We start from the raw sequence: 26,295 nt of genomic DNA, 5'->3' as shown, positions 1-26,295 counted from the left end.
CCCTGCTCCAGCTCTGAGCCCTTTCCCACACCCTGAAGCCCATACCTTCCCTGCACCCCAACCCCCTGCCCTCACCCAGAGCTGCCCCCCCAGTCCGCACCCCCAGCCAGAGCCCTCACCCCCCTCCCACATGCCAACCCACTGCCCCAGCCCAGTGAAAGTGAGGGTGGGGGAGAGCGACTGACAGAGGGAGAGGGGACGGAGCGAGCAGTGTGGGGCCTTGGAGAAGGGGCAGGGCAGGCGTGTTCGGTTTTGTACCATTGGAAAGTTGGCAACCCTCCTAGCAGACAAAGGCAGAACAAGGTCCAATGGTTGGAAGCTGAAACCAGACCAGTTCTAACTATAAATAAGGCTCACATTATTTGTAAATGATGCTAATTAATTATTGTAGCAACTTGCCTTGGGATGTGGTGGATTTCCTTTTGCTTGGGGTCTTACATCAAGACTGCATGTCTTTCTAAAGGATGCTTTAGCTTGACCAGAAGTGATGGGTTTGAGGCAGGAATCCCTGGGTTAAGTGTTATGGCCTGTGCTGTGTGGGAGGTCAGACTAGATGGTCACAGAGCTTCCTTCTGGCCTTAAGAATCTATGAATCTACCTCAGAGGGTGCTAAAGGGGACGGTGTTGCCAGAAGTGCTACCTTGTAGATTAAATTTACCTGCAGTCCTGACTGTTTGGGATCACTAAAGCTTCCATGGCACTTGCAGTGAGTCTGAGTGTTAACCTTGGTGCCCAATTCCCATTTTACTTAATTATACTGCCTCCTAAAGGCCTCTGGTCGTTTCACTTGGAGATAGGATTCTTCCACACTTCCGGTCCGAAATTATTCCATAGCATGACTGTGCAGCTGTTCCATTTCTGCCAGGCTTTGCCCCAGAGGTGGTTGCATTTCAGCTATAGTCAAGCTGATGTGTGTTTGTAGAATGCTTTTGAGATTAAAACTTTTTCAAGGAATAAAATCATCTATAATCAAGGATATCTGTCTGCCCAGAGATCCAGCTTGGAGTGATTAAGCATTCCATTTGCCACATTATGCACATTTACAAACCATGCAGCAAGCTCTGTGCTAGAGTGAGCAGCCAAAATGTCACGGCTTGCACCCACTTATGCCAAGGCCAGGTTTGGTCCTGTATGTTCATAGGGCAGGCTGACGTTCTGGATCTTAGAGCAGCGGCTCAGCCCTCAGAGCCCAGGGACAGAGGGAGGCAATGTGATTTTAAGCCACCTTTGCGGTTGTCTAATTCTAGGCTGATGTGATCCCTGGGGAAGCTAGGCAACCCAAGCCTAGCTACCTGCGGGCAGCAGCACTATACAGAATTATTGCCAAGGCATCTGCTAAGGCCCCGCCCCTGTCCCAGGCATGCACACGCCCCCTTTCAAAGAGGGCCTCATGACAGCGTGCACCGGTGTTACTCAGTTCTTGCATTTTGGGGGTGGGAGGGCAGAAATCCATTATATTGCCAGAGCAGGAAGGAGAATCCCTCTTCAATTCTAAGGTCAGCAGGGGCCATTATGATCGCCTAGTCTGACGTTCTGCAGAACCCAGGCCGGAGACCTGCCCCACTAATTCCTGCATCCCGCTCAGCTTCTGGTTGAGCTGGAGCAGATCTTTCTGAAAGAGGCCTCCACTCTTGATTTAAAGACTCCAAGTGACAGAATCCACCACATCTCCAGGTACGCAAATCCAGTGGTTAATTCCTCCCCCGGAACAACTGGCACCTTAGGGCTAGTCTGAATTTTTCCAGCTTTAGCTTTCAGACATTGGATTTTGTTCTGCCCTTTTCTGCTAGTTTAAAGAGTCCTTGGCTGTCAGGAATCTTCTCGTCTCAGTATCTGTGGTGTGTGATCAAGTCACCATTTGGGTAGGCAATGAGCACACGCACACTCACACACACACACACTCTTAAGGTAAAGATTCAGGGCCTGATCTCAGAGTTTAAGGGACCTTTCACCCCACAGTGACTGATTCAAAGCCAGCCCGGTTAGCAGCTGCTCTTGACGGCTCCTCTCAGGTGGTCTGTTCAGTCGCCTGCGTGAAAGGACTCTAGTCTCAGTCCTGCTCCCAGGGGTCGGAAATCCACATTACAATAGCTGTCCTCAGCAGAGGGGCCAAGGGTGGAATGGACCTAGAGAGTGGGCTGAAACTCCGTGGCGAGGGCAGAGCGCCTGCCTGGTCACTGCCTGTTCTGTGGGAAAGAGCATCATCCCTGCCCTTTCGCCAGCTTGACATTCCCAGGAAAGACTCACGTTCTCTAAACTAAAGCCTGGTTCCCTGCCCTGCTGAGACCCAGCTACTGCCCTAAATGGGATTCTGTACCACAGGCCAGTGGCTGCTGCGTACCTCGCTTCAAGAGGCTGGTCCGTCCATCCAGGCTGCAGTTCCAGCGCTCGTTGCGGAACTGGTCCTGGCACTCCATGACGCTGAGCCGGATGGCATCCCGCAGGGTCTCCGCCAGCCCTGGCTCCCGCTGGCAGAGCCTTTTCTGCTTACGGGACAGCTTGAGCAAGTCACACTGCTTCAGGTGTGCCTTCCCTTGGGCAGGGTTCGTGGAGGGGCCCAGCGAGGGAAGATGGGTCAGACCTTCCTTCCCGGTCAGGCTGAGAGGGGAGAAAGGGAGAGAGGTGAGCCCATGGACCGCGGCCAACGGACTGACTGGAGGGAGCTTCCGAAAGCTGTCAGTGAGAACGCGGCACAGTTACCAGCTCAGAGAACTGGCCAGTAGAGCTGGTGAAGAACCGATTTAAAAACTAAAATTAAAAATAATTGGTTTGGGTGGAATCAAATGCGATGCTGGCGAATCAAAATGGTTGACAAATGTCAACCATTTTGTTCAACCAGAAATTAACAGATTCGTTTGATTTTTGGGCACTTATGCTCATAAAAGCAAAGGGCTAGAGTCACAAAACAGCCAGAAGAGGAAGTGACATCACCAACCACCTTATAATCTTTAGCCCAATGGTTCAAGCACTCACCTGGACCATGGAAGACCCAGGTTCAATTCCCCCATGTCTGATGTGGAGAAGGAATTTGGACGTAGGTCTCGCATGTTGCACGGAAGTGGCCTAAGAGGTACACTGGTGTGTGCACCTCTCACTCTCCTGCTGAAGCAGCTCCACTGTAGATAAATAATGCGTGTCGCTGGAGCAGCCACATGAACATGGGTTTCCACCCCCCACGAGCGTGCCCGGACTGAAGAGTCAGCTCCGCTCTCTCTGGCCCAGTGACCAGTCAAGTATTTTATACAGCTTCAGCAGGAGAGACAGAGAACCTGCCCCAGAACAGCCAACAGCCCAGGGGTTCGGGCACTTTCCTGCAATGTGGGAAACAAGTTCAGATGCCATCTCCGCATCAGACAGGAGGCAAATTGAATCTGGGTCTTTTCCGTCCTGGGTGAATGTCCCAGCACTAGGGTAAGAGCTGTAAGTTAGAAGGCAGCCCCACATTTTCTTCTCCAGTTTGGGAATGGTGCCCACTTCCCTGACATGTTTAACCAACACTTTTTGGCAAACTCGCATCAGATTCACAAATTGTTTCGAGTCCACTGAAAATGCATTTTTCAGGTAAACAACGGATTCACCCAGCTCCCCAGGCCACTGCAGCTCAAGCCACTGGCCCATCAGATCTGGTGTGCCATCTCCAGAACTGACTAAGGCCAGTACAGGGCCTGATGGGCCAATGGCCTGATGCTGCAGAGTAAACAGAAGATACACACCCCCATAACACACCCATCAGCACCCACTGCAGAGCACCAACAGGGAAGCTTCCTCACAGGCCTCTAATGGATCAGGTTATGCATCAAGCCTGCAGCTCAAGTTAGGGTTGCCAATTTTGGTTGGATGTATTCCTGGAGATTACATCACATCACATTGATCTTTAATTCCTGGATATGCCAGGACAATCCTGGAGGGTTGGCAACCCTAGCTCAAGGACCTGTGTTTGGCATACCCAGCATTTTCACCAACTGTTTGTCTACATGCTCATAGACCGGTTACTGCACACGGATGTGGCAGGTTGCTACATGTCACAATTCATGTGACTGTACTTACTCATAGGCATATTGATCACATTGACTGAGGCCTCTACAGTGCTGCGATAGGATACGGCCAGCATGAAAGAAGAGACGATGGCTAAGGGCTGTCCGGACCCTGCTAACGAGCCCAGGGGAGAGTTCCAGGGTCTCTCAGAGTCTGCCAATAAGGGCAGCGAGTGCTTTATAAATACCTGGAGTCCCAACAAGTGTCCCCAGCCCACATTAACCCTTGGAGATTCCAGAATCATTGACTGAGTACACGGCCGGTCAGTCCGAGCTTCCCTCTCCGCTCCCGCCCCCAGAGCACACACCCTGCTACATCTCACCAACTCCCAGACCAAGCCTCTGCAAGGTCACTCAACATCAGCCAAGCGAGCAGCTGCTGGGCTCACCCTTGGGGGCTGCACAGCAGGATCTAAGCCATGAGGTGTGTCCACAGAAACTAGCAAGCCGTGCAGCAGTCTCAGCAGCATGGACTCAGGCAGGGGAATGATAGCATCTGCTCATGGATGAGGAGTTTCAGGAGTAAGCATGGAACATTCCTTCTCAATCATGGCCCAGAGCTCTCCCCGGCAGCCAGAGGGAGACACTAGGTAATCATTAAACTGGGCTGGGAAACTGGTAAGTTTCCAGTCTATCAAACCCAAAGGTCTTTCTCAGCAGCAGCCTAGGGAGAGAGCATTCTCATCTTTACACAGTCACCCACACTCCTTCCTGCAGCAGGGTCCCTCAGCAAGCTTTGCCTTTGCCAAGCAGACTATCTGGCCAGGTGCATGCGTTTCCCCGACAGAGGAGACCCTGCATATACTCCAAGATTACTGACACAAACAGTGGAAATTCCAGAACAGTGAGTACTATGGGTATCCACCCCCCATCCCCACCATCAAGTTCTGGCTCAGCACAAGCGCAGAGCTGTGTTAACCTGTGGAACTCATTGCCACAACATGCCAAGTCAAAGATCTCATTAAGGTTTTTTTAGAAAAGGATTAGATCTATAGGAATATCTTCCTGAATTATCCCAGCTAGGATAGACACAGTAGAGGGATATCAACCTTCATGATTTAGGGCACAAGCCAGGGGTTAAGAGCAAGCATCCCCCATGGACATGTTACTGCATAGCTATTCATTAATTCAGCTTTTACATCTTCCTCCAAAGCATCTGAGAGGCTATTGGACTGCAAGGACCATTGGTCTGACTGACTATGGTGCATATCTGGCCCCTATTCCCCACAGGACCTGAGCACCTCACAGTCTCAGGGTATGTCAGCTGCACCACTGTACACACCACAGCGACAGAAAGGGGCTTTCCATCCTTGTAGTAAAACCGCCCCGGACCTAGCAGCATCTACAATGTGGGCTAGGTCAAACTAACCATGTTGCAAAGGGCATGACAGCTCCCACAGCCCTGAGCTGTGGCAGACCTAAGTTGTACATGTGGCCTATGCTTTAATGATTTGTCCACCCAACCCCCTGCGAGGCAGGGCAGTGCTGTTCTCCCCATTTTCAGATGGGAAATGGAGGCAGAGTCTAAGCAACTTGCTGAAAGTCATAGAACCACAGGGCTAGAAGGGACCACAAGGCTCATCTGGTCTAACCCCTGCCAAGATGCAGGATTTGTTGTGTCTAAACCAGCCAAGGCAGATCCAGCCTCCTTCTGAAAAGCTCCAGTGAAGGAACTTCCACGACCTCCCAAGGCATCTGTTCCATTGTCCTCCTGTTCTTACAGGGAGGGAGTTTTTCCTGAAATTTAATCTAAATCTGCTCTGCTGCAGTTTGAACCCATTCCCTCTTGTCCTGCCCTCTGTGGCAACAGAGAACAATTTTTCTCCATCTTTTTTAAAACAGCCTAATATCTGAGGGTGGCTATCATGTCCCCGCTTAATCTCCTTGTTTCCGAACTCAACATACCCCGTTCCTTCAGCCTTTGCTCATGTGGCTGCATTCCACCCCTCTGATCATCTTTGTCACTCACCTCTGGATCCTTTCCAGTTTCTCTACATCCTTTCTATACATTTATAACCAAAACTGGACACAGTACTCCAGCTGAGGCCTAACCAGCACTGAGTAGAGCAGAACTATCAGCTTCCATGACTTGCACTTTTAGGTTGCATTAACAGAGGCATAGCATGCATTTGCTATTTTTTGCAACAGCATCACATTGTTGACTTATGTTGAGGTTGTGATCCACCACAACTCCCAGATCCTTCTCAGCGGTGCTGCTGCCAAGCCTGGTATCCCCCATTCTGTCTTTGTGCGTTTGGTTTTTCTTCCTTAAGTGTAGCACCTTACATTTATCTTTGTTGAATTTCATTTTGTCGTCTATAGCTCAGTTCTCCAATTTATCAAGATACCTTTGAATTTTCGCTCTGTCCTCCAAAGTGTTTGCAAATCCCCCTAGCTTTGTGTCATCTGTGAATTTGATCAGTATATTCTCTAGTCCTACATCCAGGTCATTAATAAAGATGTTAAACACCACCAGACCCAGAACCGAACTCTGTGGAACCCCACTTGAGACCTCCCTCCAATGTGACATCATTCCATTAATAGTTACTCTTTGTTTGTGGTTGTTAAACCAATGATCTATCCCCTTAATGATAGTTCTACCAAGCCCCCATTTCTCCAGCTTTCTTAGGAGAATAGCATGGCTTTTGACACAATCCCACATGACAAAGCCCAGGTATATTATGTCTACCACATTCCCCCATTCACCAAACCAGTTACCTTGTAAAGAAAGAAATCAAGCTGCTTTGTTCACAGTAAATACATGAGGACTCCATCATCCAGGTATTCGTAAATTGAATGTTTTGTACATTGCTCTAGGAGCTTCCCAGGTACCAAGGTCAGGCTGACGGGTCTATAGTTCCCTGGCTCTTCCTTTTTAAAAAAGTCACACAGGAAGCCTGTGCCAGAGCAGGAAACTGACCCTAGGTCGCCCAAGATCACGGCTAGCTCCCAGCTGTTTCTGTGCAATGGAACAGCCACATGAAAGGAGTTTGCAAAAAGAAAAGGAGGAATTGTGGCACTTTAGAGACTAATAAATTTATTTGAGCATACGCGTTCGTGAGCTACAGCTCACTTCATCAGATGCATTCAGTGGAAAATACAGTGGGGAGATTTATATACATAGAGAACATGAAACAATGGGTGTTACCATACACACTGTAACGAGAGCGATCAGGTAAGGTGAGCTATTACCAGCAGGAGAGCGGGGGGGTGGGGGTGGGGGGTGGCGGGGGGGGACCTTTTGTAGTGATAATCAAGGTGGGCCATTTCCAGCAGTTGTCAAGAACGTCTGAGGAACAGTTTGGTGTGGGGGGGGGGGGAACATGGGGAAATAGTTTTACTTTGTGTAATGACCCATCCACTCCCAGTCTTTATTCAAGCCTAAGTTATTTGTATCCAGTTTGCAAATTAATTCCAATTCAGCAGTCTCTCGTTGGAGTCTGATTTTGAAGTTTTTTTGTTGAAGAATTGCCACTTTTAGGTCTGTAATCGAGTGACCAAAGAGATTGAAGTGTTCTCCGACGGGTTTTTGAATGTTATAATTCTTGACATCTGATTTGTGTCCATTTATTCTTTTACATAGAGACTGTCCAGTTTGGCCAATGTACATGGCAGAGGGGCATTGCTGGCACATGATGGCATATATCACATCGGTAGATGTGCAGGTGAATGAGCCTCTGATAGTGTGGCTGATGTGATTAGGCACTATGATGGTGTCCCCTGAATAGATATGTGGACACAGTTGGCAACGTGCTTTGTTGCAAGGATAGGTTCCTGGGTTAGCGGTTCTGTTGTGTGATGTGTGGTTGCTGGTGAGTATTTGCTACAGGTTGGGGGGCTGTCTGTAAGCAAGGATTGGCCTGTCTCCCAAGATCTGTGAGAGTGATGGGTCGTCCTTCAGGATAGGTTGTAGATCCTTGATCGAGAGGTTTTAGTTGGGGGCTGAAGGTGACGGCTAGTGGCGTTCTGTTATTTTCTTTGTTGAGCCTGTCCTATAGTAGGTAACTTCTGGATACTCTTCTGGCTCTGTCAATCTGTTTCTTCACTTCAGCAGGTGGGTATTGTAGTTGTAAGAATGCTTGATAGAGATCTTGTAGGTGTTTGTCTTTGTCTGAGGGGTTGGAGCAAATGCAGTTGTATCGTAGAGCTTGGCTGTAGATAATGGATCGTGTGGTGTGGTCAGGGTGAAAGCTGGAGGCATGTAGGTAGGAATAGCGGTCAGTAGGTTTCCGGTATAGGGTGGTGTTTATGTGACCATTGCTTATTAACACCGTAGTGTCCAGGAAGTGGCTCTCTTGTGTGGACTGGTCCAGGCTGAGGTTGATGGTGGGATGGAAATTGTTGAAATCATGGTGGAATTCCTCAAGGACTTCTTTTCCATGGGTCCAGATGATGAAGATGTCATCAATGTAGCACAAGTAGAGTAGGGGCATTAGGGGACGAGAGCTGAGGAAGCGTTGATCTAAGTCAGCCATAAAAATGTTGGCATACTGTGGGGCCATGCGGGTACCCATAGCAGTGCCGCTGATTTGAAGGTATACATTGTCCCCAAATGTGAAATAGTTATGGGTAAGGACAAAGTCACAAAGTTCAGCCACCAGGTTTGCCATGACATTATCGGGGATAGTGTTCCTGATGGCTTGTAGTCCATCTTTGGGTGGAATGTTGGTGTAGAGGGCTTCTACATCCATAGTGGCCAGGATGGTGTTTTCAGGAAGGTCACCGATGGATTGTAGTTTCCTCAGGAAGTCAGTGGTGTCTCGAAGATAGCTGGGAGTGCTGGTAGCATAGGGCCTGAGGAGGGAGTCTACATAGCCAGACAATCCTGCTGTCAGGGTGCCAATGCCTGAGATGATGGGGTGTCCAAGATTTCCAGGTTTATGGATCTTGGATAGCAGATAGAATACCCCAGGTCAGGGTTCCAGGGGAGTGTCTGTGCGGATTTGTTCTTGTGCTTTTTCAGGGAGTTTCTTGAGCAAATGGTGTAGTTTCTTTTGGTAACCCTCAGTGGGATCAGAGGGTAATGGCTTGTAGAAAGTGGTGTTGGAGAGCTGCCTAGCAGCCTCTTGTTCATCTTCTGACCTATTCATGATGACGACAGCACCTCCTTTGTGATTATAAGCCTTTTTGATTATAATGTCAGAGTTGTTTCTGAGGCTGTGGATGGCATTGTGTTCTGCACGGCTGAGGTTATGGGGAGTTTGTTACAATCCCACAACACTGTCCTATGGACTTTGCAGCCATGGTTATCAGGACAAATACAGGCCTTGCAGAGAACTAAACCAAACCATCAATCCAGCTGGCGACATCTCTCAGAGTAAACTTTTTTACAAAACATGCTCATTTGGGTCAACAAATTTGGGTTAATTTTGCCAAATTGTTTCAGCCAAATTTTTTTTTTTTTGAAAAAACCTTTACAACATTATCAAACTGGCACATTTTGATTAGAGACAAGGTGGGTGAGGTAATATCTTTTACTAGACCAACTTCTGCTGGTGGAAGAGATACACTCCTCTCCAGGTCTGGGAAAAGAAACAGAGGGCTTGTCTACACTTGAAATGTCACTCCTGCCAACGTCAGTGCCCCACTACATGGACATAACACCACCGTCTCCCCAAGCAGCAGAGTCATGGTGTATGTAGTTAAAATGACGCAGTGCTAGCATAGACACTGCATTACGTAGGTCGACGGTTACTGGCCTTCAGGAAATGTCCCCCATGCCCCACCCTGATGGCTCTGGTCACTGTTGTGAACTCCACTGCCCAGGAGTCATGTGGACATGAACCGCCCCTCCCCTTTAGAGCCCTGAAAATGTTTGAAATTCCTTTTCATGGTTGTCTGGCTTGGTGAGCACACCAAGCATCTCCATTTTTTGTGTGTAACTGCCCAGCTGACCAGGCCAACTACACACTGCAGACATACTCCTACCTGGAATACACAAGAGGTATTCGCAAACAGAAAAGGAGTACTAGTGGCACCTTAGAGACTAGTACTCCTGTTCTTTTTGCGAATACAGACTAACACGGCTGCTACTCTGAAACAAGAGGTATTGGATCTCCCGGGCCTGTGGGGAGAAGAGGTTGTGCAGACCCAGCTCCGACCCATCTGTAGAAACGTGGACATCTATGAGCAGATTGCTCAGGGGATGCCGGAGAAAGGCTCCCGCAGGAGTGGCTGTGCCACATGAAAGTCAATGAGCTGTGGTAGGCAGACCAGAAAGCCAGGGAGGCCAACAATCGATCAGGTACAGAGTCACAATCCTGCTGGTTTTACAAAAAGCTGAAAGCTGTCTTTGGCAGAGACCCCACCATCACCCCCAAGAGCTCTGTGAATACTTCAGAGGAACCAGAGTCACAGCCCCCTCCTGTGAACAGCAAGGAGGAGGAGGAGGAAGTGGAGGAGGAGTATGGGGGACAAATGACCGGGGATCCAGTAGCACAGCAAGCCAGGACATGTTTTTGACTCCACCGGAGTCCAGCCAGTTGAGCATAGGCAAGCCTGATGCAGGGGAAGGCGCATCTGGTAAGTACACAGTTTGCTTTGACATTACAGGGATGGAACCCCCAGAGGCGGACATCTGATTTACTCTTTTAGACTTGTGGTAGAAGAGGTAGTGAAACAAGCAAGAGGTGGAGTTGCTATCTGCTTTTCATTCCCCGCTAGAGTTAGTGCAGCGGGTTGTCCTGTGAATCTGCCGTAGAGATCTTGACGAAACTTTCATGGAGCTGCTCTGCAATCCTCTGCTGAAGGTTTCTGGGGAGGGCTGAGTCACTGTGCCTCAGTGGGTCACAGCTGAAGATGCCAAATTCAGGACAAACTGCTGAGAAATAGGACAGGCTCACCCCAGACAGGTGGTTATTCTTTCATTAGATTATACCAAGCCAGTAACAAAAGTAAACTTCTGTTTCAACATCCAGGTTAACAGGCAGCCAAAGATGCAGTCTCCTTAGGCTGTCCAGCCTTTGTCTCACCACCCAGATCCTAGACTGATGAGTGGTTACTGAAAACCAATTTAATCAAACATAGGGTTCTTCTAATCCCAAGAGATCAGCCACATAGTCAAGTCAATATGCAATTCAGGTCTTACCCAATAATCACGCTGTTTCCAATCCTTAAGTAAAAGCTAAAGGTTTAATAATAAAAAAAAAGAGTTAATAATGGTTAATAGATCATATACATACAAATAATTGCAAAGTCCTTATTTCCGGTTTGTAGCAGTGATGGTATAGATTGCTGGATAGTAAAGTCTCTCTGGTAGCTTCCAAAAGATTGGAAGATCCTCAGTCCATAGTTCAAAATGCTCCTTTTGGTTGTAAATCCACAGTCCAGATACTCAGGGCAGGAAAGAGGCAAAATGGTGATATCTCAGGGGTCTTCTATATCCTTTGCCATGTTCCAGGAAATTTACTGTTTCAAACAAAGCTCCCAGTCCAGTCTGTAGAAAGTTACTAACTCAAGATGGAGTCCAGGGTCACATGAGCATAGCATATCACATGTTCTTACATAGTTTGAGGATTCATAGGGGCAGCCATTACCCATATTCTTGCTGAGGTGTCCATAGGAAGAGCTATCTGGGCAGAATGAGTTTCTTCTATGGCTCATTGTGAGAACTAAGTGTCGTGGATGGGCCATCAACACACAGCTGTCTAGTCTTAATGTAAATGTTACTTGGTGGGCATTAGCCAGGAATACAACCCAGGCATGCCGCCAGTACATAGCAAATATTCATAACTTTAGATACAAAGATGATGCATGCATATAAACAGGATAATCAATCATAACTTTTCCATTTACACCTTTCATAGACTCAGAACTGGAGGGGACCTCGAGAGGTCATCTAGCCCAGTCCCCTACACTCAAGGCAGGACTAAGTATTATCTAGACCATCCCTGACAGGTGTTTGTCTAACGTGCTCTTAAAAATCCCCAATGATGGAGATTCCACAACCTCCCTAGGCAATTTATTCCAGTGCTTCACCACCCTGACAGTTAGGAAGTTTTTCCCTAATGTCCAACCTAAACCTCCCTTGCTGCAATTTAAGCCATTGCTTCTTGTCTTGTCCTCAGAGGTTAAGAACAATTTTTCCTCCCTCCTTATAACCACCACCTTTTATGTACTTGAAAACTTATGTCCCCTCTCAGTCTTCTCTTTTCCAGACTAAACAAACCCAATTTTTTCAATCTTCCCTCATAAGTCATGTTTTCTAGACCTTTAATCATTTTTGTCACTCTTCTCCAGACTGTCTCCAATTTGTCCACATCCTTCCTGATAGGTGGCACCCACAACTGGGCACAATACTCCAGTCGTGACCTAATCAGCACGGAGAACAGCGGAAGAATGACTTCTCGTGTCTTGCTTACAACACTCCTGCTAATACATCCCAGAAGGATTTTTGTTTTTTGCAACAGTGTTACACTGTTGACTCATATTTAGCTTGTGATCCACTATGATCCCCAGATCCCTTTCCGCAGTACTCCTTCCTAGACAGTCATTTCCCATTTTGTAGGTGTGCAACTGATTGTTCCTTCCTAAGTGGAGTACTTTGCATTTGTCCTTATTTCATCCTATTTACTTCAGACCATTTCTCCAGTTTGTCCAGATCATTTTGAATTTTAATCCTATCCTGCAAAGCACTTGCAACCCCTCCCAGCTTGGTATTGTCTGCGAACTGTATAAGTTTATATGCCATTATCTATATCATTGATGAAGATATTGAACAGAACTGGACACAGAACCGATCCCTGCGGGACCCCATTTGTTGTGCCCTTCCAGCATGACTGAACCACTGGTAACTACTCTCTAGAAATGGTTTTCCAAACAGTTTTGCCCCCACCTTACAGTAGCTCCATCTAGGTTGCATTTCCCTAGTTTGTGTCCATGACATGCTCTGTACCAGGTTTTTTGCAATTGTAGAATAGTGGCAATATCAACAATATAGATGGACATATTCAATCATACTGCATCACAGGTTGCCTTATTTCTTCTGCCGTGGGAGGACACTTTCTCATGCCACTCAGTGATTACTTCAGCAGGCTAGCAGCCTATGGGCCAGGGCAGCAACAGGACCCCAGCAGCAGCTGTGCTCTCTCTGCCCGTTACCCTCAGTAGTGAGATATCAGCTAAAGTCACCACTGACACTGGAAAACAGTGCCAGTATTCATTGCCACTGCTCTACACACGTGCCCCTCCCCCCCCCCACTCCCGAGGGCCATACTCACCATGGCTGGTGCTGTATTAATCTCAACAAAAAGTGAGAACTTAGTGCCTACAACTTTTGGGGAATCAAGAGGAGTGAGTTCTTCTATTTCCATCATGACTATACTGACAACAGTACCTCTCTGTGTTGTATCTACGGCTGCTGCCATTGTGGTCTCCAGGGTCTCCCCCTCCACACCCGCGGAATGTTGGAACTAGAGAAGGAGAAAGAAGAGTACTCCGGATGACATGTTCCAAGAGATCCGGCAAGCCTGTGCTGCATCAGGGGATGAGACCAGAGCCTGGAGGATCATCCTGGAAGACAGCATGGAGAAGGAAAGAGTGGAGAGGAGAAAGACCCAGGAGTCCAAGCAGGAAAAAGGAGAGGGAGATGCACCAGGACATAATAGGGCTTCTCAGACAAACAGCTGCTGTAGACTCTGGTAGACCTGCAGGTTCAACAATCCTGTACTTGCCTCTCTCTGCAGCACACAGAGATCTCAATAGAGGGACCTCCTTACACCCCGCCCTCAACATTCCACATGGCATCAGGGCTCACTGGACTACCCCTACCACTCCACCCTGGGGGACGACATTAAAAACAATCACAGCTTCACATACACTGACCTGTGAAAGATACTGTTGGTGTATGTGTACCTGAAATGGAAATGTGTTCTTTTTCCCCTTCAAACATTCTGTTCCCTTAATAAATTAAATTTTAAATGTTTTTAATTGCCTGGTTCATGTTACTGAATAAATTTCTATTTTTGGATCAAGAGTCATCATTGTTAGTTCACAACATATACTGCCTGATGCTGAGCAGGTCTGACATGCTGTTACTTCATTTTGTTAGAGAACCTACAATGTCGTGCACAGACAGTATTAATAGGTGCATTGGCAATGTTCTATTCCTACATACACAGCAGTCACTGCAAGAATCATATCAGGCTGCAAAATTGCAAGGCCAAGTTCAGCACACTACAACCACTCTGGCTCACTATTAAAATGTTCTTTCAATGCTTCATTGAACCATCACATTCTATGCTAAGCTCTTCTAATAGCCCTTGTATCTGGCTATTCAAATTCAGCAGAGATCCACTCCACCTCCACCCTTGCAGCAAGTTTTCCCCCTTTGCTTCACAGATATTATGCAAGACACAGCCAGCAGCTATAACCATTGGGATTTCCCTCCTCCCCCGCCACTGAGGTCCAATCTTGTAAGTAAAAAACACCAGCGACCCTTCAAACCACCAAAGGCAATTCAGCTGTCAGTCTGTACCTTTTGAGCCCAAGGTGAAAAACTCTTAGACTGGCCACCATGACAGCACAAAGGATTTCATGAGCCAGGGGAGCAAGGGATAGACTGGGTCTCCCAGGCTCACTATTGGCATTTCAGCATTCTCAATGGTAATCTGCTGGTAAGGAAATAAAGTTCCTGCTTGCTGCTTTCTGAACAGTCCTATGTTCTTCAAAATGCATGCTCATGCACCTTTCTTGACCAGCCTGCATGGATCACCAGGTATGCTTTACCGACATCAACCACTGCTCGTATTACCATAGAAAAGTAGCCCTTTCTATTGATCTACTCTGCGAAGGGTGTTAAAATAGGGATGTGTGTGCCAGCTATCATCCCACTGCAGTTCAGGAAGCCCATTGCTGCAAAACCATACATTATGTCCTGCACATTGCCCAGAGTCACAGTCCTGCAAAGCAGGAGGTGATTAATGGCCCTGCACGCTTGCTTGACAACAGCCCCTGTGGTGGACTTTCCGACTCCAAATTGATTCCTGACTGTCCACTAGCTATGTGGCATTGCAAGTTTTCACAGGGCAATTGCCACTTGCTTCTCAACTGTCAGCATGGCTCTCATTGTGTTCCTCCACCACAGGAGTGAGGTGAGTTTCAGCACACAGATCCAGGAACATGGCCTTGCACATCTAAAAGTGCATCAGACATCTCCCATCATCCTGAACCTGCATTACGATGGGATTGCACCAGTCAGTGTTTATTTCTCAGCTCCAGAAATGGCGCTTCACCATCTCCAGCTACTCCGTCACTGCCACCAGCAACCCTGAATTATTTCTTTCTAGTTCCCCTAGCAAAGTGGCTTCAAGGAATCTTCATGTTCCCTGCAGCTCCTTGCATCTCTTCAAATTACTCCCAGGCAATGCAGAATTTTGCAGAAATTAAGGTTGTGCGCGCAGAATTTCCGTTCCTCTACGGAAACGGGCAGCAATGCTGCTGGCCACCACCAGGGGCCGCTGGACCCAGCGGAGCCTATAGAAGACACTGCTGGAGGAGGGAGCAGGAGGGTTCCCAGCAGCTGCAGTTCCTGGCACGCTCAGAGGGAAGGAGGCAGCGACGTGTAGGAAACTCCACACAAGCCTGGGACCAAGCATGAGGCTGTTTCTCCCTCTGGCGCCTCGGACTCTGAGGGGTAGACGGGTGGGTGTCTGGGCTGGGGGGAGGTCCCAACGCTGGGCTCGGCTGCGGCAAGGGGAGGGGGTAGTGTATCAGCTAGGGGAGGCCCCATGGCTGGGCCCCACGGGGGAGAGGGCAGAGAAGGAGGAACTGGATTGTCGTAGGGGTTCTTTAACTCTACTCCTGAGGGAACTTTTGTCTGTCTGTAACAATACAGGCAAACATACTTGCTGACAGGTATTTTGAAATAATTTATCAAAATAATTGAAACTGGTGTGATTATGCGGGGTTATTGTGACAAATAAAATTTGCAGAATTTTAAAATATTGTGCACAGAATTTTTTTTTGGCGCAGAATTCCCCCAGGAGTAGCGAATACTGCAGAGTCGTGGACCCTGTACTTGCAACACTCATAACGATAGTGCAGAGCTAGGCAGGCTCCATGCTTCTCTCAGAGATGATGGACAGTGAGGAGGGACATGTGGGTTTGCAGGGGATTTTGAAAAGAAGGCCCAAAATATTATCTGATGCAGATGAAATTATAGGATGGAGAACACTGCACTATGGGAACTTGACCCCATGCGCCCAGTCACCATTAAGCAACTCATTTTGGCCTCATCGGGCAATGCAAAAGTTACCCAAAACACCCTGCACTGGATGGTGACAGTTGCACAGTGGGATACCTACTCCCAGTGCAATGCACTCTGCATCGATACAGGTGTTCCTGGTGAGGATGTGCACCACCAGCACAAGGAGTGTAGTGTGCACATGCACGAGTGACATGACGACTGTGACAGATGTATGCGGAGGTAACATAGGTGGACATAATTGTGTAGTGTAAATATGCCCAAGGTCTACAGAAGACTTCTTCCATCAACATAGCACTGTCTACATGGGAATTTAGGTCAGCTTAACTACACCCCTCGGGGGTGTGGACTTTTTACACCCCCAAGGGATCTAGTTATGCCAACCTAATTTTCTAGTGTCTGAGCTAAATACCCTTTTCACTTAACAATCTCTCCCAACTTGTAATACATGTGGGAGGTGGTCACTTGCAATGAAGTGGGCAATTTTAAAGTTAGATTGTTGTGCATAAGGGTTTGAAAAGAGCGATTAAGGGGAGCAGGAAGGGTGGCGTGTTACAAATGGCTGTAACGAGCCATAAAACCTGTGTCCCTGTTAAGTCCATGGATTTTGGTGTCTAGGGACAGGTCTACACTTAAAATGCCGCAGTGGCACAGCTGTAGCACTTCTGTGAAGACGCTGCCGATGCCGACAGGAGGTCTCCTCCCATAGCATCGGGACTCTGCCTCCCCAAGAGGTGGTAGCGAGACGCCCTCCCATCGACATACCATGGTCTACTCCACGGGTTAGACTGGTGTAGCTGCGTCACTCAGAGGGGTGGACTTTTCACACCCCTGAGCGACAGTTATACCAACCTGATTTCCTAGCGTTGACCTGGCCTAGCAGGGTTACGAATTTAAGTGCCCAGCCTCACCTTTTGAAGGTGTTGCGCAGGTTTCCCTGGAGGACAAATATTGGAAGATCACGTATGGAGTGATTGCTTTTTGAGACGTGTTTGCCCACAGGTAATATGAAGTTTTTGCATTATTTTTCCGTGTAAGTTCACTTGAGAGCACAGTGATGGTCTGGTTTCACCCACATAGTTATGGGGGCATTTTGGGCATTGGATGAGGTACACCCTATGTGATAGGCACGGGTAGAACCCATGAATCTTGAAGTGTGGGGGGTGTTGGTCATCGTAGCAATGGAGAGATGTCTGCAAGTTTTACATATGTTGTTCTGGCAGGACCTGGTGCCACTGAGCTGGTGGGTCCCGGTATGAGGGGAACTTGGCGAGACTGGGTTGGGTTGTTTGAAAAGCAGTCGAGGGGGCTTGGGAAGAATTTCTTTCAGGATGTGGTCCCCATCAAATATGGGTTGTAAATTGTTTGACGATACCCTATATGGGGTCCAGTTCAGTGTGGCAAGTGACAACAGGAGGCGTGTGGTCTCTACTTCTCTGGTGGAGTGCCCTTGTTTGGTGAAGGTGGTTTTAAGTGTGTCAAGATGCGTATCCTGGACTTTAACTTTGGAACAAGTTCTGTGGCATCCGAGTGCCTGACTGTAGATAACTTTTTTTTTTGGTGTGTCTGGGGTACGTGCTGGATCTGTAGAGGTAAGTGTGGTGATCGGTGGGTTTCTGGTATATAATTGTCTGTAAGGTTCCATTCTTGAAGCTGAGCATGGTGTCCAGGAAGCTGGAGTTGTTAAGAGTGTTCAACCACCACCACCCATCCATGAAACTCTAGAAGCCCTGGAAGTCTATGAGGGAGTCTAGATCTTCTGTCCAGATCCGCACAGCTACAACACCACTGCAAACATTTTGATTATTCAGGCTCAACTGACAGGAGGATGCGGGTCCCCCCCCCCCCGCCTTATAGCCTTTAGAGCAGTGGTTTAAGCACTTACCTGAGAAGGAGGGACCTGGGTTCAAGTCCCTACTCCAGAGAATGTTCACTGGAGCAGGGACTGGACGCGAGGCAACCTCTGCCTCCCAGGCAAGAGCGCTACCCCCAGGCTATAGCATCAAATCACTAATTTTCTCTGTGGCCCAACAACTGCTGAAGTATTTTATACAGGGAGTGTGTGCGCGCGTGTGTGTGTGTGTGGGGGGGCTGGATACACTTATGATTCTTTAAACTTAAAGCCAAAAACACCCCTTCATAAAAGCCAAAGAACAAAAAAGGAACGAGCTTCAGGAGTAAAAAGATAATGCAGAAGTCCAGCAACAGAATGGGGGCTATCCAGGTTATTACACCCAATGCAGTATGTATTACCTGCCCTATGGGCAGATGTCATATGTGTGCATTCAGTGCAAAGAGCTCCTGGCCCTCAGAGACCAAGTACGGGCTTTGGAGACCAGAGTGGCTGAACTGGAGGAGCTCAGGGAGACAGAGGTACATAGATAAGAATTTCTGGGACACAGTAGAACTGTACCATCTCCTCCCCCACCGCCGCCCATCTGACTGCATCTGTGCTGTTGAGGAGGATCAAAGTCTCAGAGAAGGAGAACATCCAACTGGAGCAGAGGGAAACAATCTCATAGTTGGGACCCTCCTTCCAGATGATGATGTGGTGTCCTCTCACACTGAGGATACATCTCTGGGGGAGGGAACTCCCGTTATTAGGAAGAGACAGGTAATAGTTATGGGGGATTCGATCATTAGAAACACAGAGCTGGGTTTGCGATGACCGAGAGAACTGCATGGTGACTTGCCTGCCTGGTGCAAAGGTTGCCGATCTCTCAAGACATCTAGATAGGCTTATGTGTAGTGCTGGGGAGGAGCCAGCGGTCATGGTACAGATAGGTACCAGTGACAAAAGGAAGGGTAGGAGGGAGGTCCTGGAGGCCAAATTTAGGCTGCTGGGTAAGATTGAAGTCCAGGACCTCCATGGTAGCATAACTGGAAGCATTTCAGAGAAGACAGGCAGAACTGCAGGGTGTCAATGCATGGAGATGACAATGGTGTAGGGAGGAGGGGTTTACATTTATTAGGAACTGGGGAAACTTTTGGGAAAGGGGGAGCCTGTACAGGAAGAATGGGCTCCACCTAAACCAAAATGGAACCAGATTGCTGGCACTTAGTTTAAAAACTGCTCTTTGACCTTTTTAATTTTAAGGGCTGGAGGGGAAACCGACAGGTGCGGAGGAGCATGTGAATTGGACAGAGACATCCCTTAGAAAATCTCCATTAATAGATCCTCCCCTATGTCCTAGTAAGGAGGAGAGGATGGATGATAAAATACAGGTAGAATCTGATGAGAAACAGTCAAATGAAAAAAGTCTCATTCAATTACATCATGTAATGGGAGACAGCTAAAAAGTGACAAGTTTCTAAAGTGCTTATATACCAATGCTAGAAGTCTAAATAATAAGATGGGTGAACTAGAGTGCCCCGTATTAAATGAGGATATTGATATAACAGGCATCACAGAAGCTTGGTGGAATGAGGATAACCAATGGGACACAGTAATACCAGGGTACAAAATATATCAGAAGGACAGAACAGGTCGTGATGGTCGGGGAGTGGCACTATGTGAAACAAAGCATAGAATCAAATGAAGTAAAATCTTAAATGAACCAAACAGTACCACAGAATCTCTATGAGTAGTAATTCCATGCTCTAAGAGTAAGAATATAGCAGTAGGGATATACTACTGACCACCCGACCAGGACAATGATCGTGACTGGAATGCTCAGGGAGATTAAAATAAACTCAATGAGGGGATTTCAACTATCTCCATATTGACTGGGTACAGGTCACTTCAGGATGGGATGCAGAGATAAAGTTTCTTGACACCTTAAATGACTGTTTCTTGGAGCAGCTAGTCCTGGAACCCACAAGAGGAGAGGCAATTCTTGATTTGGTCCTAAGTAGAGCACAGAATCTGGTCCAAGAGGTGAATATAGAATCATAGAATATCAGGGTTGGAAGGGACCTCAGGAGGTCATCTAGTCCAACCCCCTGCTCAAAGCAGGACCAATCCCCAACTAAATCATCCCAGCCAGGGCTTTGTCAAGCCTGACCTTAAAAACTTCTAGGGAAGGAGATTCCACCACCTCCCTAGGTAACGCATTCCAGTGTTTCACCACCCTCCTAGTGAAAGTTTTTCCTAATATCCAACCTAAAACTCCCCCACTGCAACTTGAGACCATTACTCCTTGTTCTGTCATCTGCCACCACTGAGAACAGTCTAAAACCATCCTCTTTGGAACCTCCGTTCAGGTAATTGAAAGCAGCTATCAAATCCCCCCTCATTCTTCTCTTCTGCAGACTAAACAATCCCAGTTCCCTCAGCCTCTCCTCATAAGTCATGTGTTCCAGTCCCCTAGTAATTTTTGTTGCCCTCTGCTGGACTTTTTCCAGTTTTTCCACATCCTTCTTGTAGTATATAGCTGGACTGCTGGGTAATAGTGGCCATAATTAAATTTAACATCCATGTGGCGGGGGAAGCCATCACAGCCGCCCAACATGGTAGCATTTAATTTCAGAAAGGGGGACTACACAAAAATGAGGAAGTAAGTGAAACAGAAGTTAAAAGGTACAACACAAAAAGTGAAATCCCTGCAAGCTGCATGGAAACTTTTTAAAGACACAATAATAGAGGCTTAACTCAAAATGTATATCTCACATTAAAAATCTAGTAAGAGAACCAAAATAGTGCTACCCAGGCTAAAAAACAAAGCAAAAGAAGCAGTGAGAGGAGAAAAGGCATCCTTTAAAAACTGGAAGTTAAATCCTAGGGAGGAAAATAGAAAGGCGCATAAACTGGCAAATGAAGTGTAAAAATATTAGGAAGGCCAAAAAAAAGAATTTAAAGAACAGCTCGCCAAAGACTCAAAAAGTAATAGCAATTTTTTTTTAAATGTACCTCAGAAGCAGGAAGCTGCTAAACAACCAGTCGGGCCACTGGATGATCAAGATGCTAAAGGAGCACTCAAGGACGATAAGACCATTGTGGAGAAGCTAAATGAATTCTTTGCATCAGTCTTCACGGCTGAGAATGTGAGGGAGATTCCCAAACTTGAGCCATTCTTTTTAGGTGACAAATCTGAGCAACTGTCCCAGTTTGAAGTGTCATTAGAGGAGGTTTTGGAACAAATTGATAAACTAAACAGCAATAAGTCACCAGGACCAGATGGTATTCACCCAGGAGTTCTGAAGGACCTCAAATGTGAAACTGCAGAACTGTTAACTGTAGCCTGTAACCTATCATTTAAATCAGCTTCTGCACCAAATGACTGGAGAATAGCTAATGTGACGCGAATTTTTAAAAAGGGCTCCAGAGGTGATCCTGGAAATTACAGGCTGGTAAGCCTGACTTCTGTACCAGGCAAACTGGTTGAAACTATAGTAAAGAACAAAAATGGTCAGACGCAGATGAACATAATTTGTTGGGGAAGAGTCAACATGGTTTTTGTAAAGGGAAATCATGCCTCACCAATCTACTAGAATTCTTTGGGGGGGGGGGGGGTCAAGAAGCATGTGGACAAAAGGGAATCGAGTGGCTATACTGTACTTAGATTTTCAGAAAGCCTTTGACAAGGTCCCTCACCAAAGTCTCTTAAGCAAAGTAAGCGGTCATGGGATAAGAGGGAAGGTCCTCTAATGGATTGGTAACTGGTTAAAAGATAGGAAACAATGGGTAGGAGTAAATGGTCAGTTTTCAGAATGGAGAGAGGTAAATAGTGATGTCCCCCAGGGGTCTGTACTGGGCTACTCAAGGTAGTTAAGTCCCAAGCAGACTGCGAAGAGCTACAAAAGGATCTCTCAGAACTGGTTGACTGGGCAACAAAATGGCAGATGAAATTCAATGTTGATAAATACAAAGGAATGCACATTGGAAAAACATAATTCCAACTATACATACAAAATGATAGGGTCTAAATTAGCGGTTACCACTCAAGAAAGATCTTGGGTCATTGGGGATAGTTCTCTGAAATCATCCACTCAATGTGCAGCAGCAGTCAAAAAAGCAAACAGAATGTTGGGAATCATTAAGAAAGGGATAGATAAGACAGAGGCAATATGATATTTTCTATATAAATCCATGGTACGCCCACATCTTGAATACTGCATGCAGATGTGGTCGCCCCATCTCAGAAAAGATATACTGGAATTGGAAAAGGTTCCGAAAAGGGCAACTAAAATGATTATGGGTATGGAACGGCTGCCATATGAGGAGAGATTAATAAGACTGGGACTTTTCAGCTTGGAAAAGAGATGACTAAGGGGGGGTATATGATAGAGGTCAGGTGTGGAAAAAGTAAATAAGGAAGTGTTATTTACTCCTTCTCATAGCACAAGAATTAGGGGTCACCAAATGAAATTAATAGGCAACAGATTTAAAAACAAACAAAAGTGTGGAAAAAATACTTCCAATGCACAGTCAACCTGTGGTACTCCTTGCCAGAAGATGTTGTGAAGGCCAAGACTATAACATGGTTCAAAAAAGACCTAGATAAGTTCATGGAGGGTAGGTCAATCAATGGCTATTAGCCAGGATTGGCAGGGGTGGTGTCCCTAGCCTCTGTTTGCCAAAAGCTGGGAATGGGCAAGAGGGGATTGGTCACTTGATTACCAGTTCTGTTCATTCCCTCTGGGGCACCTGGCATTGGCCACTGTCAGAAGACAGGATACTGGGCTAGATGGACCTTTGATCTGACCAAGTATGGCCATTCTTATGTTCTTTTAACATGAGAAATGAGACCCACCTACAGAAGAGCCAGGATCCCAGTGGTTGGGGCACTCACCCGGAAGAGGGAAACCTGTGTTTAAGTCACTGCTCCAGAGTGGAGATTCAAACCTCAGTCTCCCACCTCCCAGGTGAATGTCCCAACCACTAGACCAATGGTTGAAGATTGAAAAACAAGTGTCAGTACAATTTGTAATGGAAACAGACTCCTTTTCAATGTTTTGGAACTGCCAGCTTGGGAAATAAGCCAGTTAGTCACACAGCTCTAACCACCAAACAGCTCCCAGCCCTGCCTCAATACTTCATGAGCTAATGCAGACTCTTCAAGTGTTACCATAGCTTACTGCTCCTGCTCCAGCTATTAGGGCGCAGCATGATCCCTTGCTCTTCAGCCAGACTGATTCCACCCGAGCCGGAGCGCCTGAAGGCCCCTGCTGCCGAAGACCAGGTGCGCCGCCGGGTCAGTAAAAATTAAAAAAGGCGCCTATAAATTACAAAGGTGCCACTTGTGCTCAGAGGGGGAGCGGCTACTCCCCCCGGTTACGCTACTGATTCCACCTTCAGAGGTCAACAGTGCCCAGATTTGTCCATTTAGGCTCCGGTACAGCAACGCACCGAAGCATGTGAGTAACTCCACTTAAGTCCGTAGGACTTGAGCACTGCTCTGGAGATCAGCATATTCTTCAGGGCCTCATTTCCAGAGATGCTGGGCATCCATAGCTCCCTGTGACTAGACAGACTTGTGGGGGGTGGGATTTATGGTACTACTCTCTGGATGCCTCCCGTTATAGAAATCCCTTAACAAGAGAAGGAAAACAGCAGGCCCACAAGACACGGCAATAAACAAATAACCATGCAGCACTAGGAGCCCCCACTTTCCCTGTGCATTGTCCCTCAATCTGCATTCCCTTCCTCAGCTGCCCTCTTCAGAGGAAGCATTATCCTAAGTGTTGACCCTCAGGACATTCTGGAAATTTTAGGCGGGGAAGGTTTGGGGAGTGGATTCCAGAGCCAAGAGGCCTCCCGGAGAACATTCTGCTGGCAGCTCCCTTTTGTGTATACCAGAGGAGCCCCAGAGCTTAGCTAAGGCAGGAAGGAGTAGAGAGAGCACTGGTCTCAGGCAGGTTCTAGCTCATCTGGGGCTTTTATAGGTCACCACCACCACCACCTATAACCAGCCAAAAACCCACAGGCAGATTAGAGCACCTGTGTAATATGCACTGGGGGGTGGGTGGGTGGAAAGGAGAGAGACGGGGACAGGACATGCCACTTAACAAGTGAGCAGCTCCAGTTTCTGCATGCTTTAATGCACCCTCTCCTCCACCCCCCAGACCGGCACCTTACTGTAATCTAGCCCTGAAGTGACAAAAGCCTGGCTCATGGTGCCAAGGGCTCTACCAGAAAGAGAAGACCTTTAGAGAGAGACCTGTGCCTTACAGCCACGATCATTCTGAGAGTCAGGAGAACTAGACTTAAGACCTGGCTCTGCCACAGACTCTGTCTGAGACCTTGGGCAAATCCCTTCCGCGCTCTGTGCCTCTGCTGTGAGATGGGAACAGCGGTCCTTCCTTTACCCATTTTTGTCTATTTAGATTGTGAACTCTCTGCGAGAGGACAGTCTCCCACTATGTGTTTGTGCAGTATCCTGCATAACGGAGCCATGGTTTTCCTTTGGCTAGGACCTCTAACTCAGCGATAGTTGGGAATCTTACCAGACTCCTGTGAGGCTAATATGAATGGACCACAGAAGTAATTGAGCTGCAGCCTCAATTACTAATAAAGCTATTTAATTAGGTCTGTCCCTTCCAATTGCATTCCCCAGCCCATCATCATCTGGTTTACCTGAGTTGAGCTCCCGCCAGACCATTCTTACCAACACTCCAATCTCTGTCAAAAGTTGGGAAGGTCACTCAGATTCAGTGTCTGGATCAGAAGAGGTAGAAACAGGTAGGCCACTAGCATACTGGAGATGCCACAGTCCATGCTCTCTCACTGGCCTTTCCTAATAGCATTATATAAAACATTGAGGACAAGGTGAAATCCTACAGAATCCTTGTGGTCCCCTGGGATCTCCGGAGATACAAAAGCCAAACCACTTAAAAGCAGCAGCACCAGCTATCATAGAACCAGAGAAGATCGGGGTTGGAAGAGACCTCAGGAGGTATCTAGTCTGACCCCCTGCTCAAAGCAGCACCCCAGCTATTGCAGAGGTCTGTAGGGAATCAGCAGATATGGCAGGTGTCCAGGATGTGCCTTGTGTCATGATCAGTGGTGTTGGAGAGGCAGCTGATAGACCCAACTATACCAATAAAGGTTCTTGATCTGTTGCCAGGAGATCACCTGCCATCACAGCAGTCTCTGCACCAGTTTGACAAGAGGCATCCAGATACTGGAAGAATAGATCAACACAACCTTCTTGATAAGCTTTACCACAAAGGAAAATGGCTCACAGGGCAATGACAGGCACCTATTCTGTTATCATTGAGTTATCCCCTTCCTGGAGTTTGGCTTTGTTGGCAAAGTTGATCTTATTCAGCAGGTGCAGGCTTTGTCTGGAGCTCCTGCTACCTGACCTCACACAGTTTAGCTCAGCCTGAAATGGTCACTCCTGAGGGCATTCTGCGCCAAACAATTAAAAGTTCTGCAGTTTTAAAATTCTGCAAATTTTGTCAATAAATAAACGTGGAGGCTCCAGCATAGTAGTGGGGAGCACAGGCCACTGGCTGTACTGAGGTGGGAGATCAGCCTCCAGCCATCCCCCTCTGCCCCTCCCAGGACACTGACTTGATGGGGAGGCTGTACCCAACCCTGACACAGCACAAGGGCTGGGTTTGCCCTAGAAAAACCCCAGGGCCCTGCCCCTCCATGCCAGGCAAACCAGGTGTGGGCAGGCAGGCTCAGCCTGGCAGGACCAAAGTGTGAGGGGGGATCCAGGTGTGGGGTGAGAGGGTTCTGGGTGGGGCAATCTGGGTACAGGTGGCTCAGTGGAGAGTCTGGGTGTGTGTGTGGGGGGGATTTCCCCTGCACAGGTGCTTGTTGCAGGGTTCCAGGTGCAGGGGCAACGGGATTTTGCCCCTCTGCAGGGGGGTCCAGGTGAAGTTGGTTGGGGCTCAGTAGGGGAATCTGGGTGAGGTGGAATGGGGCTTAACGCTGGGTCTGGGGGCTTAGCAGAGGAGTCCAGGTCCAGGTGTTGGTGGGGGTCTGGGTGAAGGGGGTTGGGGTTCAGTGGGGGGGTCCAACTTCAAGAGGTAAGGCTCAGTGGGGCACGGGTTCAGGTGTGGGGAGGTCTGGGTATGTGGGGGTCCAGATGCACAGGGATTGGATGGACAGTGGAACAGCTCCCCATACAGTGACCCCCTTCCCCTGTTGCTGAGGAGCGATGGGGG

General features: G+C 47.7%; 1 protein-coding gene across 1 annotated transcript in view; it reads right to left on the bottom strand.

Annotated features, from left to right (window-relative positions):
• WNT9B (Wnt family member 9B) overlaps window positions 1-26,295 on the bottom strand; it is a 61,167-nt gene that overhangs the window by 8,318 nt on the left and 26,554 nt on the right. The window contains exon 2 of the mRNA XM_007068643.4: window positions 2,342-2,598. Within this exon, the coding sequence (XP_007068705.4) occupies window positions 2,342-2,598 (257 nt within the window). The remainder of the gene's footprint in view (window positions 1-2,341; window positions 2,599-26,295) is intronic.

Source organism: Chelonia mydas, chromosome 27 (assembly GCF_015237465.2).
Source record: "Chelonia mydas isolate rCheMyd1 chromosome 27, rCheMyd1.pri.v2, whole genome shotgun sequence".
Taxonomy (NCBI): domain Eukaryota; kingdom Metazoa; phylum Chordata; order Testudines; family Cheloniidae; genus Chelonia; species Chelonia mydas.
This window is presented reverse-complemented; position numbering and strand designations above follow the sequence as displayed.